This window comes from Argiope bruennichi, chromosome 11, assembly GCF_947563725.1.
Source record: "Argiope bruennichi chromosome 11, qqArgBrue1.1, whole genome shotgun sequence".
In the NCBI taxonomy this organism is placed as follows: domain Eukaryota; kingdom Metazoa; phylum Arthropoda; class Arachnida; order Araneae; family Araneidae; genus Argiope; species Argiope bruennichi.
Window position 1 is genome coordinate 1971298 of NC_079161.1, and position 16468 is coordinate 1987765.

The 16468-nt window shown below is 32.3% G+C and overlaps 2 protein-coding genes across 2 annotated transcripts in view; both read left to right on the forward strand.

Annotated features, from left to right (window-relative positions):
• The window catches only part of LOC129957269 (sushi, von Willebrand factor type A, EGF and pentraxin domain-containing protein 1-like), a 37328-nt gene extending 29260 nt beyond the window's left edge, over positions 1–8068 (forward strand). Inside the window, exon 4 of the mRNA XM_056069524.1 lies at positions 4706–8068. Within this exon, the coding sequence (XP_055925499.1) occupies positions 4706–8068 (3363 nt within the window). The remainder of the gene's footprint in view (positions 1–4705) is intronic.
• A 2427-nt stretch (positions 8069–10495) lies between these two features.
• LOC129957462 (pre-mRNA splicing regulator USH1G-like) overlaps positions 10496–16468 on the forward strand; it is an 85750-nt gene continuing 79777 nt past the window's right edge. The window contains exon 1 of the mRNA XM_056069775.1: positions 10496–10744. Coding sequence (XP_055925750.1) covers positions 10569–10744 — 176 coding nt within the window. The 5' untranslated portion in view covers positions 10496–10568. The remainder of the gene's footprint in view (positions 10745–16468) is intronic.

A 16468-nucleotide genomic window follows, 5' to 3' on the forward strand; every position in this document is an offset into this window, starting at 1 on the left:
GTCCACATTTTTTGCTGCCAAAATGGCTCTTTCTGCCATCCACGCATGATTTATGTATGGTATGAGTACATCGGGAAATATGCGGTCAATGAGAGCATTTTGCGTATCAACAATAGTACAGAAATTTGTGGGCAATTTTATGCATCCAATATTTTTATAGACAGCAACTTTTCATTTGCCGATATCTAACAAGTGGTCCGAGAATGTGTCAGCAGATGGATCTTATAGCATTTGGACGCGCATGTTTATTTTTAGCTGCACTTTTTCAACATTACGTCACAGTGGCGATGATATCAAGCAAGCGTTGATCTCAGCGTACGTTGAACGTGGATAGGAACACCCTAATTACCTAGCTTTATGAAATATACTTTACGACCTATTCTCATACCTACCAAATACACATAAAAAATTTAATAAAAATCGATCGAGCCGTTTTGGAGGAGTACGAACACAAACACCGTGACACGAGTTTTTTATATATTAGATAAAGCTCAATGTGTGTGTGTGTGTGCTTGTGTGCGTGCTGACGCTCTGCAGGCCAGACCGTTCGACCTACAACTGCCAAATTTAGCACTTGTGTATCTTGGAGATCTGGAATGTGCACCTCGGAATGATTTATTAGAATTTTTAACCTAAATTAATTAAAAATTAGACGAAATTTTGGCGTTTTTGCGCTATAACTTCCGACAATATTACCGCACAAACAGGATTTTTATATCAAATAAAAGTTCAAAAAATAATCTTTTCAATGATAATAATATTTTAACCTATAATTTAAATTTCTATTTTAATGAATTTTAAAACATAATTTCATTATATTTTTCAACAATTTATTTCGCACAAAATAAAAATTAAATTTAATGTGCACGAGCATTACGCGTACATAGGAAAAAATTAGCTTTGATCAACGAGTTGCCATCACTTTGACAAATCTCAAATTAAAATTAAGGTAAATATTACGCGAGTTCGCAAATTGTACAGACTAAGTCTATGGCAAAGGATACAGACGTGCTCTGATTGGTTTAAGCCTTGGCATCTTTTTGGCAATGTTTTGCACTCATAATAGTGTAGTTTTTGCTTATTTGGCTCAAACCTTGTACTTTTCATTAGTTTTATGGAAGATACGAGTGAATATCAACACGCTCTAATTTTTATTAATATAATTCTTTTCTCTAAATATTACTAGTAATACTACTAATACTAATTATTATTATTAATAATAAATATTACTAATAATACTAGTAGTACAAGTTAGCAATGTTGTTTATGCACAGAAGTATAAAGACTATATGAAAGTAATTACTCAACATATGATGCAGCAATTAAATAATTCTTATTTTTCTATGATTTTCGTGTCTTTATTAGATAATTTATGCAGTCATTGCAACTTGTTGCTGAACGTTTGTTACTTTCCCATCAACTACATATGGGGAGATGATTACTTATACGCAAAACGTATAAATATGCAAGCTTTAACACAATATGTGATTTCGTAGTTAATTTTTTTAGTTATATCAAAATAATATTAAAAAGAAACACACATAAAAATTTTTTTTAATAAATTGTAATTTTTATATTTCCTGAATTTAGGTTTCAGGATTTGATCTTTTCTGCTGTATATGTGTTTCAGATTAATGTTACATGTAAACCGTAAGAAATAGGGGGGGATAAATTCCCATATTTTATTTATTTTTATAAAAATTTAATTCGGTATGGCATCTTTTTGGCACAAGATGCCATACCGAATACCATACTTGGCATCTTTTTGCCAAAAAGATGCCAAGGCTTAAACCAATCAGAGCACGTCGGTATCCTTTGCCATAGACTTAGTCTGTACAATTTGCGAACTCGCAAATATTACTGCAAACTTAGAAAAGTGTAATTTTCAGCACGAGTTTGTATGAAATCAAATAAATAAAAAATACAATATTTTCTAAAAAATTAATTCAAGACAAAGTTTGCTATGATCATTTATAATGTCTACATTATTAATTCACTAAATCATCTTTATTTAAGGCAAACATGGTTTAATATTTATATGCTTTCAATTCAAGACTCAAAGGCTAATTTGCAAACCTTTAATAATATAACTGTATGTGTTAAAATGGTCCAAATGAAGTAAATAATTATATAATGTGCAACTTGAGTCTGTAAATTTTCTAATAAATGATGAATCTTTAGCTTTTATCTAGTTTTTCTGCTCTGTGAATTATATTTAACAAAATATTCTAAAGAGACTAATATTTTAAATAAAAAGAGTTGCACTCCAATCAACTGAATTAGTCAATAAAACTGACTGATTTATGAGTATCTGAATATCACTATTCAATAAAAACGGGTGATTTTGGACCACTTCATCGGCCGTCTCAATGATGATACTTCAATCAGTTTTCTCAAGACTGATTACCTTAAGTTTATGAAAATGTTGATTGTTCTAAACTATTCTATCAAAACTTGATAAATCGATCATATTTCATAACAGAAAATAGAAACGCTCATTTATTCATTTAAAAGTTGTAATGTCAAAAATACCTCGCAGAATATGATTCCTTAGGACCAAGATACTGTATAAAATTTAGACTTCATAATTTTTTGAAGTATTTTTATAGACAGAAACCAAATAAAATATTGTCATTAATGTCATTTAAATCCTTTTGAAAATAAAACTAAAAATTGAATATTATGATGAATCCATGAAATTTTTGTTCAATAATTCATGAGATGTTACATAAATTATGAAAATTATTCTGTAGTACACATAAGACTGAAATGCTGAATGACTCTGTTTTCAATACTCATTTAAAAATAGATGAATAGTTGCAGTAATTTTTTTATATTAATTGTAGTTTAGTCATATCCACTTTAATTTAGTAATGAAATTTTGCGGGAGCTGAGAGAAAATTAAAGCGGTAGTACATTACGGCATAAAGCCTTTATAATGGTATGAGTGAATTATATGACTATCAAAATTTGAAGCTTAAAAATATTTTAATGAAGAAGCTAATAAAAGACAAATTGCAAAAAATATTAAATTGAAAATTTTAACAAGCATTAAGAATGGCGAACCGTCTGATAGCCAAAGGCAGCTAATATTTAAATAAAAAGGAAAAAAAAGTATTTATATTAAAAATATTAACATTATCGATAAATCTGAGTCATCATGTTTGCTTCTCCTGGAGAAAAAACGCTAAAGAAGTCTTATTTTTTTATTAACAATCAGAGCCTTGCTTCATGTGCGGCCTCTGGTGGTTTGGCTCATTTTGGGCGGATTCTTCAGCAAACAAAACTAAAATATCTCGAGAACTACTAAGCATTTTCAAACCGAAATTCGATGCACTTGCATAAAAAAACTCAAATGATTAAAAATTCTTGATTTAGGTAATGGAAATTCTATTTTAATTAACTCGGTTGCCCAGTTTGTGTATGCCAACAAATCTGGGCATTTCATTAATTTCCATAGACAGCAGTTTTAAGAAGTTGCAATGATAAATAACAAATTAACAGAAGGATTCCATTTCTTTTGTTGACTACTATACCAGTTCATTAACAAGTCGAAAATTTCTGGGTGTACTTTCGAAAATCCGAAAGAAACGTATTCAATTCTTTTTAAAGTAAAACATATTGAGTCCTTTTTAAAACTGATTATTTCAGGATTCATTGTAATCTGAATGGAATCGGTAATTAAATGTGAGTGAGAATCACATTTAATTACTTATACCATCAAAAATACAAAGAGAAGTAATTGTGAGCATGATTGCCAGGTTTCTCACACGTTCAAAGATCTGCGAACATAATTAAAAATACACATATATTGGCTGAGTCATTTCAATGCAAATACAAAACATAATGAGGGACGTCTAAAAGAGCGTCATCTCTAAGATCTATAAAATAAAGTAAAAAACAAAATCGGAATCATAGTCTTGGGTAGACTGGTAAAATAAATAACCTGGAGAAACAAATTTGATTTCGATGGCTTTGATGACTTTATTTGATCGAAGATTATTCGTTATGGAAAATTCCTCTACAGCTCCTTTATAGGAATGCTACCTATTACAGTGGTTTTCTGATCGCAATTTTGAGAAAATTTCTGCAGATTATGGTCCCTCGAGTACAAAATCACTCTTCATTGAAAAATGTATATCTGCGTGATATGAGTAACAAACGAGCTGAATTATCACCATTCATAAAAAATATATTGATTTTTAATTCTTCCTATTCATAATCAAAATTAAAAAAAAAAAAAAACCTTTTAAGATGTTTAGAATAAATACTGTATAATATGTGAAAAAAACAGACGGGATTTCTGATTTATTCTAACAATTTGATGTTGGAAAAAAAAAGAAGGATATTTTTTCATTTTTACAGAGATGGAATTTTTGAATTGGTTTTTTACTAGAATTAAAAAATTGCACTAATGATTTCTAGATGACAGTATATTATTTTTATATTTTAGGAACTTTATTATAAATCAATCGAATTATTTAATTAAATTTCAAATTCATACAAAAGGAACCTCTACCAGATAATTCGGGGAAAAACTGATTTCAAGATTTCATAATGCATGTTATTATAATGAATTATGAATTAGATATCCTAAAGTAATACAAGAAAAAGTAAAATAATTAAAAAATAAGAAAAGTTTTTACTTTTTAGCACAGCAAGAAAAGTGCTTTTTTAACTTATTAAGATTTGTTTTTTATTTTAGGTTCGATGTCCGAATGGCAAACTAGCGGACGAAGAAGCCATTTGCCTGTCGACCCTGGAATGGTCTCCTCTGCCGGACTGCCGATACCGGCGGCAGTGCGCAACGCAGAAACTTCCCGATAAAATCCGCTTCCTCGTACCCTCCTGTCAGAGCTCAAACTCCCACCATTGCAAAGTGGGATGTTCTGTCTCTTCACGTCTTGTTGCAGTTCAAGATGCAGAGTGCACACCCTGGGGCGAATGGAGGGGATTGCCCGACTGCAAGAATCTCCCGATTCTCTTCAGTGACAGCATTAATCAGAAAAAGAGATGCGCGAATAGACGTGATAAATGCATCAGGTGTGAGGGGCGATCCAACATTCGCTGCTCCAGTTCCAAGACACACAAGCGTGACATTCCCTTGTGTTCACCACTGCCTCAAAGATTCGAATTAAGTGGAGCATGTTCCCGGATGGTAGGTTCAATATGCATTGTACATTGCAAAAATGGGAATTTGGAAGGAAACAAAACAATTTTTTGTTTCTTGACTGGGCAATGGTCCGAGCTTCCTCTTTGTCTACAACGAAATGCTACCTGCCCCAGAAAAGTTTCTCCCTTTTTATCATTCGTTTCTAACTGCTCGTTCGTTGAAGGAGCGAAGTGCCAAGTTCGATGCCAAAAGGATTACGTGCTGACTGGCTTGCACATTATTACCTGCGGGAATGACTCTTGGAAATATGTACCGAAATGCTTTCCCGAAGTATTATCTCCTTACAAAGCGTTGAAAGTGGAATGCAGGTTCCCGCCTCTCTTACACAGTAGCTTAAAAATCGTCGGCTCATGCAGTCCTAAAGGCGGAATGAGTTGTGATGTTGCTTGTAAAGATGAATCCGCTACCCTAAGAGGTCCAAACGCCACCACGTGTCTTTCGCCTGGTCACTGGACCGATACGAAGTTTTGTATTGGTGGTGAGCCATTCTGTCTAGAGCCAATATTGTCCAAATATTTAGAAGCAATTGAAAACTGTTCTGATAAAATTGTAGGCTCAATATGTCAGGTTCGATGTCGGGCCAGGCCTGACATCAACTTTACTATGATTTGCAAAAATGGACTGAAATGGAGTGCACCACCTAAGTGCGCATGTCCAGAACCTTCATTAAAAATAGGCATGGAATTGATTGAAAAGTGCAAGAATAAACAACCAAGCGAGTCTTGTTCTGTTAAATGTAAGCATGGGTTTTCGATGAATGGTAAAGGTATTATCATATGCAACGACGAATTGAAATGGACATCTATGGCTTTCTGCACAAAAATCCTTTGTGAAAAACCCGAGGTGGGTAATATGCTTATTTTTAAAAAAGAGTGCATGTCGAAATCACCCGGTGACAGCTGTAGATTAGAGTGTAGAAAAGGAGGCAAGTTGCTGGGACACAGCAAAATTCAGTGCACTGATGCAAAACATTGGACCAAACCACCCAAATGCGCATGCCCACTGCCAATTTTAGATGAGAGTTTGAAAACCAATCACAATTGTAACGAGATACTTCCAGGTCAAAAATGTTTTCTGAACTGTAAAGACAACTCATTGATAATGAATAAACGATTTATTACGTGTCAGAAGGATCTGTCATGGAGCAAGGCACCTGAATGTGAGAAAAAATTATGCCCAAATCCGAAACTTTCTGATGGTCTTACATTTGTAGAAGACTGCTCTTCAAAAGAACCAAATGAGCACTGCAACATAGAATGTCAAGAGAAAGGCAAAATATTTGGGACTAACTACATTGCCTGTATAAATGCAACGCACTGGAGTTCTCAACCTCTCTGTTTTTGTCCAATCCCTATTTTAGCTATTTTTTTAACAGCAAAAGGGGATTGTAGAAACAAATTACCTGGTCAAAAATGCCATCTAACTTGCAAAAGAGATATGACACTTATTGGTGATGCTTTTATAAGATGTCAGAAGAATATGACATGGACCAAAGAGCCCATATGCAAAATAATCCATTGTGAGAAAAAGAAGTTACCTTCATTTCTCCAATATGCAGGGGACTGCACTGCTGTATCGCCAGGTGAAACGTGTTTCCTCAAGTGTAAAAATGGTGGTAACTTGATAGGTCCCAAATTTATAACTTGTAAGATAGGCCTTCTTTGGACATCTTTGCCGACTTGCTCATGCTCGATTCCAAATTTATCGGAAGATTTAAGTACGACCGAGAATTGTAATAACAAAACTATAGGTGAAAAATGTCATTTACTGTGTAAAAAGCATTTTTCTTTAATTGGTGAAAACTTCATGAAGTGTCAAAAAAATAGGCAGTGGACTACGCCGCCAACATGTAAGAAAATGTTCTGTTCAAAATTGAAATTACCAAAAATTCTTGCTTTCAAGGAAGATTGTTCATCAAAGTCGCCGGGGGATTACTGCTCGGTTACATGTAAAGGGAATGGGAAGATTGTAGGACACCAAAGAGTGATGTGTATAAATGAGAAAAAATGGACTGCATTGCCAAAATGCTCTTGCCCTCATCCGAAAGCACACAGTAATTTGGTTACTTCTGAAGATTGTTCCAATAAGTTTCCAGGCCAAAGATGCAGCTTAAAATGCAAAGGAAATCATGTCATCTATGGGAAGAGCTATATCATTTGTGGGAAGGATACACAATGGAGTTCTATGCCAAGTTGCCAAACTGTTCACTGTAGTTTTCAGAAACTTCCTGAAATATTATCTTACGCGAGCGATTGTTCCTCAAAATCGCCCGGTGAGTCATGTCTTCTAAAATGCAGTGAAGGAGGAAAGCTGATTGGAGCTAATAAAATTACATGCCTTAATAAGACTAGCTGGAGTCCTTTTCCGATTTGTACATGTCCAGTGCCACATTTAGTAGATAATTTGTCAGCAATAGAACCGTGTCAAGGCAAAACAGTCGGTGAAAAGTGTCACTTGACGTGTAAAAGTTCTCTGTTATTGATTGGAAGGCATTTCATTATTTGCCAAAAGAACACTCGATGGAGTTCGATGCCAAGATGCCGAAAGATATTTTGTCCCAAACCTAGAATAAGAAATGATTTGGAACTTTTGGAATATTGTTCTTCGAAAAAAGTTGGAGAGAAATGCAAGTTGAAATGCAAAGAAGAAGAAATCACCTCAATATCTATTACATGCATAAAAGCAAAAGGTATATTGATTTGGACGCCTTCGCCGCAATGCGCATGCCCGAAGCCGATGCTGGCGGAAGGGCTATACGCATCTGAAGACTGTTCAAGAAAGGTACCCGGAGATAAATGCAGACTCGCGTGTTCCAAAAATTTAACTCTGATTGGAAAAGGCTTCATAACTTGTGAAAATAGTACCAAATGGAGTCTATTACCTAAATGCAGTTAAGTGTCTAGCTATAATTCAGAAACATTCGTAAAAAAAACTATTTTTATTTTATCAAGCAATTATGCAAGATTATTGAATGAATGAACTATGGAATGGATATGGAAGTTTCTGGTCTGGAAATTTTGACTTTATTATTTCTACCTGCCTTCTGAAATTTTTGTAAGGTTACGATGAATTTTTAAAATATTTTCTAATTAATGAAATAAAAGTGTAACGAGTAAGTAATTTTTACTGTTAAAATATTAGTCTACCAAATTGCCTAACTAAAGCAGTTTCATTTGGAAATCAACAGCTTTAGGCTAACGACTATCAGTTTCTTACTATTCGATGGAGACTTTTTTTTAATCAAAAGCTTCTAAAGATTGCAGACATTAACTGACATTATTGAATAAAGAGAAACCAAAAGAATCCGTATAGACAATTAGAGCCAATCTTTAATTTTATTAGACTAGTGGGCTTGAAACTGTGCATTTCAAAACACTAAATTCCTTTAATTTTTTTAAAGGAAAATATTATATAAAATCTGCGACATTTTCAGAACTTCTGTCTTGAAATAGTTGTTTCCCTAGTTCACAAATGTTGAGCATGTGTGTTAGGAGCATGTGCAACTGAGAATTTCAGATAGGAAGAATTTCTTGCCTCAACCTATTTCTATTCGAATTAATTAAATAATGAAGCGACTGATAAAAATGTGACACACAAATTGCGTTAAAAGCAAAGGAATCTAAGATATTTAGCGATGAATCTAGTCCATTGCGATGTCGCCATAAGTATCTCAGTAGAGACACAAAATGAAAAAACCAAATTACGGTGAGAGAATGGAGAGATAAAAAATTCAAGTGCTGAAAAAGGTATATGAGGGAACAAAGGTCAAAATATATGAACGCATTAAGAAGAATTTCAGATCTGAGGAAAAATTTGCAGAATGCAAAATTAGGAATCTTTATAGAATACCTTTACAGGAAGACTTCGAATCAATGAATTCGTAAAAAGCGATATCTGCAAAGAGAGCACATTTTCATAAAGAACTTTATCTGCCATTGAATACTTGTTTATTTATACACTTTCGTAATGTTTTTTTTTTTATTGTTTCGAAAGAAAAAAAAAGGTATGTATCTGCTTTAAGAAGCAAGAAGGCACCTTTTCTGAGCATGAAATTGTATGCTATTCTGAAATATTTTCATCCTCTATTGTTCTGAAGATTACTGATTTCTAGAAATCAAGCAATCGCTAGGTAACTTTTTAATCGCAATTGCATAAAAAATTAATTTTTCAAAGTTATTTTTAGTACTTTCCTCTTACAATATTAATTAAAATTTCAATTAATTCTGAAAATGCGAGTTGTGTGAAATGCAGAAAAGCCTAGTGAATGCAATATAAGTGTTTTTAAAGTTAAGTGTACAGACCTAGTGAACCATTCCAGAAACAGTAACCAGAAATCCAGAAACAGTAACACAACAAAACTGAAAGTTGAAGAATCGAAATCTTTAAATGTAATTAATGCAAAGCAAAGAACAAAACTTTCTCTAATTTCCAACTAAAAAATTTTTTTGTGACTTTTTTTTGTTTTTTTGTAAAACTGAGTGACACGTAGATGTCTTTCTTAATTACATTAATGAGTTGTGCATTAAAAATTATTTTGTAAATATCTAGATTTTAACCGTATAGGTAAAGCTTAAAACGATTGGTCATAAAACGCTTTTCTTAAAGGATGTAACGCCATTCTCACATGCTCTTTTAATGTTCATCCCAAATGAATTGGAAGGAACCAGGAATACTTTGCATTTTTGTTTAGTTTCGATTTTCGTACAGTGATTCCCTTCATCTTTCAGAACACAATAAATAGCTACAAATCGTTTTTTGATCGCACGCTGTTTTGATTGGATCTGATTTTTCAGATGTGGAAAACGAAGAAAATCTAAGCACTCTGCATCCGTTGGAAATGCATGTAACGTAAAAGTTTACTTGTTTGATTATATTGATTCTGTTCTTAATACTGTAAAAACCTTTTTTTTTAAGAATAAAAGTTTTTTTGATTGAAAAGTTGTCACTTTCTTTTATTTCATAGATAAAGGACAGAAGTACTAGAAATTTTCTTAATGCAAATAAATATTCAGCTAAGATAGCAACTTGAAAAAAAAAAAAACAGTGAAAATAGTGATGCAAAAGTATAGTATTTATGCTCCTTCAATTGATAAATGAAATTTGTTCAATTGATAAATTTTTTGCTCACATTTTTATCACCTTATTCAATTTTATCTACATCCTCACCTCTCCGTGACAATCATTCGGTTATTGGAGAAATTAGTCAATCTGAAACTATTAAATTCATTAGTTCGTAAAACGTGCCGAAAGATGGCGCCGCAGAAGAGTTCATTATTTTCTATATGTTCGATGGTTTCGGTTTCGCCTTCATTCACTGTTGACTCTCTCGGATGGATAGCAGCAGGTTGAGAATCTCGTGATACTTTCGGCGTGGATATGGATTGTCTCTGAGGGAATGTCGTTCATGGATACGGATCGCTTCCACCGGGCCGCCCGGGACGGATACTTGGATTTATTGCAAGAGGCGAATAGGAAGGAGCTAAACTCGAGGGATGAAGACGGCATGACCCCTGCCATGTGGGCCGCCTACTATGGACACCTAGACGCACTCAGGCTCATTGTAGGAAGAGGGTAAGTCTTTTCTGCTAATTGGGAGCAACTGGAATGAACGGAACGCTTCGAATGAAGTTTAAATTGCTCTCATATGTGGCAATTAGTGATCAAAAGAGCAGAAATAAGTCTTGGGGGGGGATTAATTAATTTATATTTTTACAAATGGTTAAAAAAACATATCAATTTTTTAAATACAATCTAAGTACTCTTAAAGAAATGTGTTAGGATTATTGCTTCATGATTCTGTTAGTCAACCGCAAAGATAAATGAAAAAATAAATAACCAGCACTGATAGCGAATTTGAAAACTCGAAAAAATACCCTTTTAATAATGCTTTAAAATTTAATCGATGCTTAGTTTTAATTTGCATCAGTTCCAAATAAATTGTATTCGTAAATGAAATGTGACTAAATTATTCTGAAAATACCACAATGAATAAACAAATCAAGTAGGGTTTTTTTTTGTTTATTATTCTAGCCAGTTACTTACTTTAGCTGACTGGCTCTGGTCACCTCGGTTTTGAGATTCGAACTGCGGTAATTCCTTCGATTGGCAGAGGGTTTTGATTAGATTTCCGGATCGTTTTGTGTTGATAAGAATTGGGTGTTCCAAAAACTTCAGCCCCTTTCTGATAGCTGAGTTTTATATATATATATATATATATATATATATATATATATATATATATATATATATATGAAAAATGTTGCTTTCGAGATATTTTGAAAAATGATGCTTTCGTCTGTACTTGCCGTTGCATATCCACCAACATTGGTGCTAGGATGGAGAGAGAAAAATACTGTTTAAGCATTTAATGATTTTTAAGCGCTGTGTATTTATTTTCTATCACGATTCAAATGTATATATTTCTATTTGTAGAAAAGAGAAATGATAAATCAAACAATCTTTTAATTGTGCAATGACGCTATTTTTAAAATCTTGTATTCTATGAATCTCATACTTCAGCTGAGGTAGTTTAAGTTTGGATTCAGGCTTTCCTGCCTTCATGGAATATCGTAAAGAGTTCAGAAAATCCGGGTGCTGAATAAAAGATTTTATTTTAAAATCATATGTTACTGAAACATTGGCTGACTGTGCATCGTGAAGTCCTCCTGCAATAATACTCTAAGTTAATCCGACACAAATCTGTAATTCAGAGTCAGAGGCTGATTTTTATAAATGCGTTTCGAAAGTTTTCAGACGTGATTTGTAAGGCCTGAAGTATTGTCAATTTTGCTCCATTTCTGGATGGTTTGTGGGCCAAATACTGAATTCGTATTTATAAAAAAAAGCAGCATATTTCAATTTTTGGTAAATTTTAAAACATAAAATTCCTCCCACAGTTTTTAATGCAGCAAAGATTCATCAGAACTTGACTGATAGCAATTCATAAAATAAATTCTTTTCTTTTATTTCACCGTTAAGGGTGAAATTTTATTAAAGTTTTGATGACGTTCTCTCATTTGTACTTCTCTCTCAAAACATTTCACATAAATCTAATGTACTCAAAAAAAAAAAATCACATGCGATTGTGGATTTTATCGCTAAATCTTTACAAGACTTTTCGCCATAAGCGAATCTATAAATGAATCGAATTTTCCTGCACACAATTTCACGACCCGTATGCATCCCTTAATATTAATGAAAAATCATATAACGTGTACAACCAAAAGAGATACATTACTTTACTTCCAAAGAATTGAAAAGGGAGGAGGGGGACTCCCCGTTTTTCTCTGCAAGAATCGCTGTTTCATTTTTATCTTAAGCGTGCATAAGAGACTGGCATATTAAACTGAAATAAAATCACCACGAATTACAAAGAGATAAATTAACATACCATTAAAGTAATGCAAATGAATGAAAGATAAAATATATGTCAAATTATAAAGAAGTGACTAAATTCACTGATTAATCAGCGTTTTTTCTAATTTACAAGTTACAAATGCAGTGACCTAGACTTGATGATTTTCTATAAAATAAAAGATTATACAGTTTAAGGCAAAAGAATCCTGCTTCTAACTGTTACGTTTTATTATTTATTTATTTACGAATAATTATTTCACGTAAAAAAAAATTCGAAAATAATAGCAAAATAGGAAAGAAAAAAGTAGATACCGAAGAATTCTCTTTTCTATAATCGTATCACGCGCATGATTAAATACATAATCTTCTTTTTAAAGTGGACTAGTGAGTGACTATGCATCTGGAGTGGGATCGGATTGTTAAATAGACAATTTCCGAGAACTTTCGAAAGTTCCAAACTCTCGAAATTTTGGGTATTATTTAAAAAGTTTTTTTTTAATTTTATTCATTTCTTTAATTATAAAGGCATTACAATTGAATTTAGTTCAATCTAACTGAAAATATTATTTAAATTAATTTTAGTACATTATTCTTTTAACATTCTTAATGAATTACCATTATCATGTATAATACCAAGTTATTTTATAACTTTAAAATAACGTGGCTCTTTAACATTTTAAAGAGTGCCATATTCTATTAATATTGTCTAGAGTGTTTTAATAAAAGTTTTGTGATATTTTTTACAATTTTTTTGAAATTATTTTTTTAAACGCGATATTTTGAAACGTGATCTATATTTGAGCAGTTTCACTCTGTTACCTAGTCTACTTGTATAGCGGTGAAACTTTGAGCCCACTGAATAGCTTTTTTTTCTTTTCTTTTCTCCCGCCGGTTCGAAAAGTCCAAATCAATCCGAATGCAGTTCGCAACCAAGACGTCCACTGCGTTCTTCTGCTGCTTGCGAAATCATTGCAGATGCCTGTTTTGCATTTTCTTGGACAGTTTACAGTCGGTTCTTGCGACAGAATTTCAATTATTAAGAAATTCATTTATCTCTTACTTATAAGTTCAGAAAACTTAATTTCATTTTCCGTCTATTTTAGAAACTTCCATTGTCATTATTCGTATTTGTCTAATCTAAATTATGTATTTTTAGTTACTTTACTCGACATATTTATGAGATTACTTTTCAATTTTCATAAATTAACCGAAATTATATAATATACTAAAAAATACTACACTAGAAATGTATATAGTTCTAGAATTAGCGAAAGCCTATATGATTAAAAAAACGCGTTTCTCAGTTCGATGTAAGATGTTTCTTTCTAATTTTAATAGTTCATACTTTTAATAATTCAGGACTGTTAACAGGAAATTTTAAAAACGGTTTCGAACGATTAGAATCTTTTTCTTTTGCATTACAGTGGCTGAAACATGAACAATAGCATTTTTTCCAAAAAATGCTTCAACGGATGTTAGATGATCAGTGCGTATGCACATTGCGTAATGCCCTTCAACATTTAGTGTCATGCAACATGCATAATTATTTTTTCATGTTAGTAAAAGTGAATATACACATATATACTTTGGAGTTTGGGAATGTGAACCTTGGAGAGATTTTTTTAAAATTTTAATTAATTAAAAATCAAGCAAAATTATGGCGTTTTCCGTGATAACATCCGAAAATATTAAGCAGAAAAAATAATTTTTATATCATCTTAAAATTCAAAAAAATATTTTTTCAACAATGAATTTTTTTTAAACATTTGAGATAAGATCCTATTTTTAGCCAGAAAAAAAATAAAGACAAAATAACCTGCGCGAGCACGTTATGCTTTCGTTACTCAACACGTTGCCATCTCGCTGACAGTGCAGTAAGAATGAACTTATTCTTTCAATTTAAGATCGAGTTAACTCTCACCGCAAACTAAACCTAGAAAAAGTGTTATTTTGAGCATGTGTTTTTGTAAGAAATGAAATGAACATGAAAAGTATTTTTTAGAAAGAAAAGTGCAAGCGAAAGGGTTTTTTTTAAAGAAATTCTGTAGTGTTTAAGGCAATCATCTTTTATATATACAGGAGTCCATTCTAGAAGATATCCAAACAATTTTGGTCATATTCATCAAATAGGAAAAAGGATCCAAAACAAGTACAGAATAGGATTTGATGCAGTTGTAATCAATAAATATCCTGATGAATATTCAGATCCTTGGTCTTGTGAGTCATATTGTGCGAAATATTCTTGAAAAGAAATACCCACCCTATTGCGAATAGAAATACCCACCCTATTGCTGAGTGAATTATGAAAATTTGAATATTACGCGCGATTTTAGACCATCCATTGACCATCTCAAAGAAGATGCGCAATTAACTCCAGGTAGATTAATCTATAATTTTGAAAATTGCTGATAGTCAAATTTATATTCAAAACTTCATAAAGTGGTCACATTTTGTTGCAGAAAGAAAGTTCTTTTGGTTTGAAAGACGAAGTATCAAATTTTTTTCACTGAATATGATTTCTTAGAATCAAAGGACAAAATACAAAATTTAGACTCCATATTTTTTCACGTATTCAAAAGTACATTTATCGATTGGAACAAAATAAAATAATATTTACGCCATTTAAATCCTTTTGAAAATAAAGCTAACAACTGAATTTTATGTGTATCAGAGAAATTTTTTGTGAATAATTCTTTGAGATACTGCATAAATTATATATATAAAAAATATGCTGCAGTGCATGCAAGACTTCAGTGCTGAACGATTCTTTTTTCTGTATTCATTAAAAAAATATTTGGTTTTAGTAAATAAGCTATTGTCTAATTGAAGTTAAATCGCTTCTGTTTCAATTTGAAGCCAAAATTTTATGGGAGTTGACAAAAGCGAGATACATAGTATGATGGACAAAATGAAGTAAAGCTTCTATATTGGTAAGAATTATATATATATGATTATGAAGCTTAAAAATATTTTGTGAAGAAATTATTAGGAGATCAAGTTACATAAATTATTTAATTGAGAGGATTAATCGGGGTGAAAAAGTTGATCGCCAAAGGCGGCTAGTAAAATAATGCTGCTATTTAAGTTTTGGGAAAAGATCATTGCGGGTTATAAAAGAGTCTCTCTACTGCTCTTCCTTGAAACAATCTGTGTCTGGATTCTTTGAAAGAGAACAAAGCGTAAAGAAGGGGCGTTGCAGAAACTGCTTTTTTTTTTCTTTTTACGGTTCGACCTCTTTTAAACTTGGATGCTGATGAAGAACGCCTCGCCAACGAAAAAGAAGCATAATCTGTTTTTTTAATCCAATCGAATTGTACTTTTCCCTGAAAAAGAAACATAGAATATCAAGCTTATTGGCTTAAGTTGTTGAATTGCAATCTAAAACAGATTTCTAAATTTACACCGCATTGTTATCGGAAGTAGAAACGCCGATTTTTGCCATTTTAATCCGAAATTATTAATCGGAAAGGAAAACTTTAAATTAAGAAGCTATGGGTTGTATAAGGAACGCTAAATGAGCTAAAGAAAATTATAATAGCTCAATTAGGCCAGGAGAACACTTCAAAAAGTGCAAATCTGGAAAAATATATGTAATTTTAAAAAATTGAGCAAATTCCACTTTGGATATCCATTTAGGAATGTGTTATATAGAAAAGAATATCTGGTAAAGAATTAAGTCAATATTTACACGATTTTTTTTTTAAAAATTAGAGTTTGTTAAAAATGAATACACGCACACATTAGCGGGGGTATTCTCTCCAAAATTTTCGTGCATTCTTCAATAAAAAATTCTTGCATATTCTTCGAACCCGCATAAAATTGTGAAATTTTGGTAAGCCAGAGAAGGCATTGATTGGCATTTGGAGAACAATAGTTACGAAAACTTTGGCACGAATCTAACATTTTTACTGAATATATCGTGAGAATATGTAGTTTGAA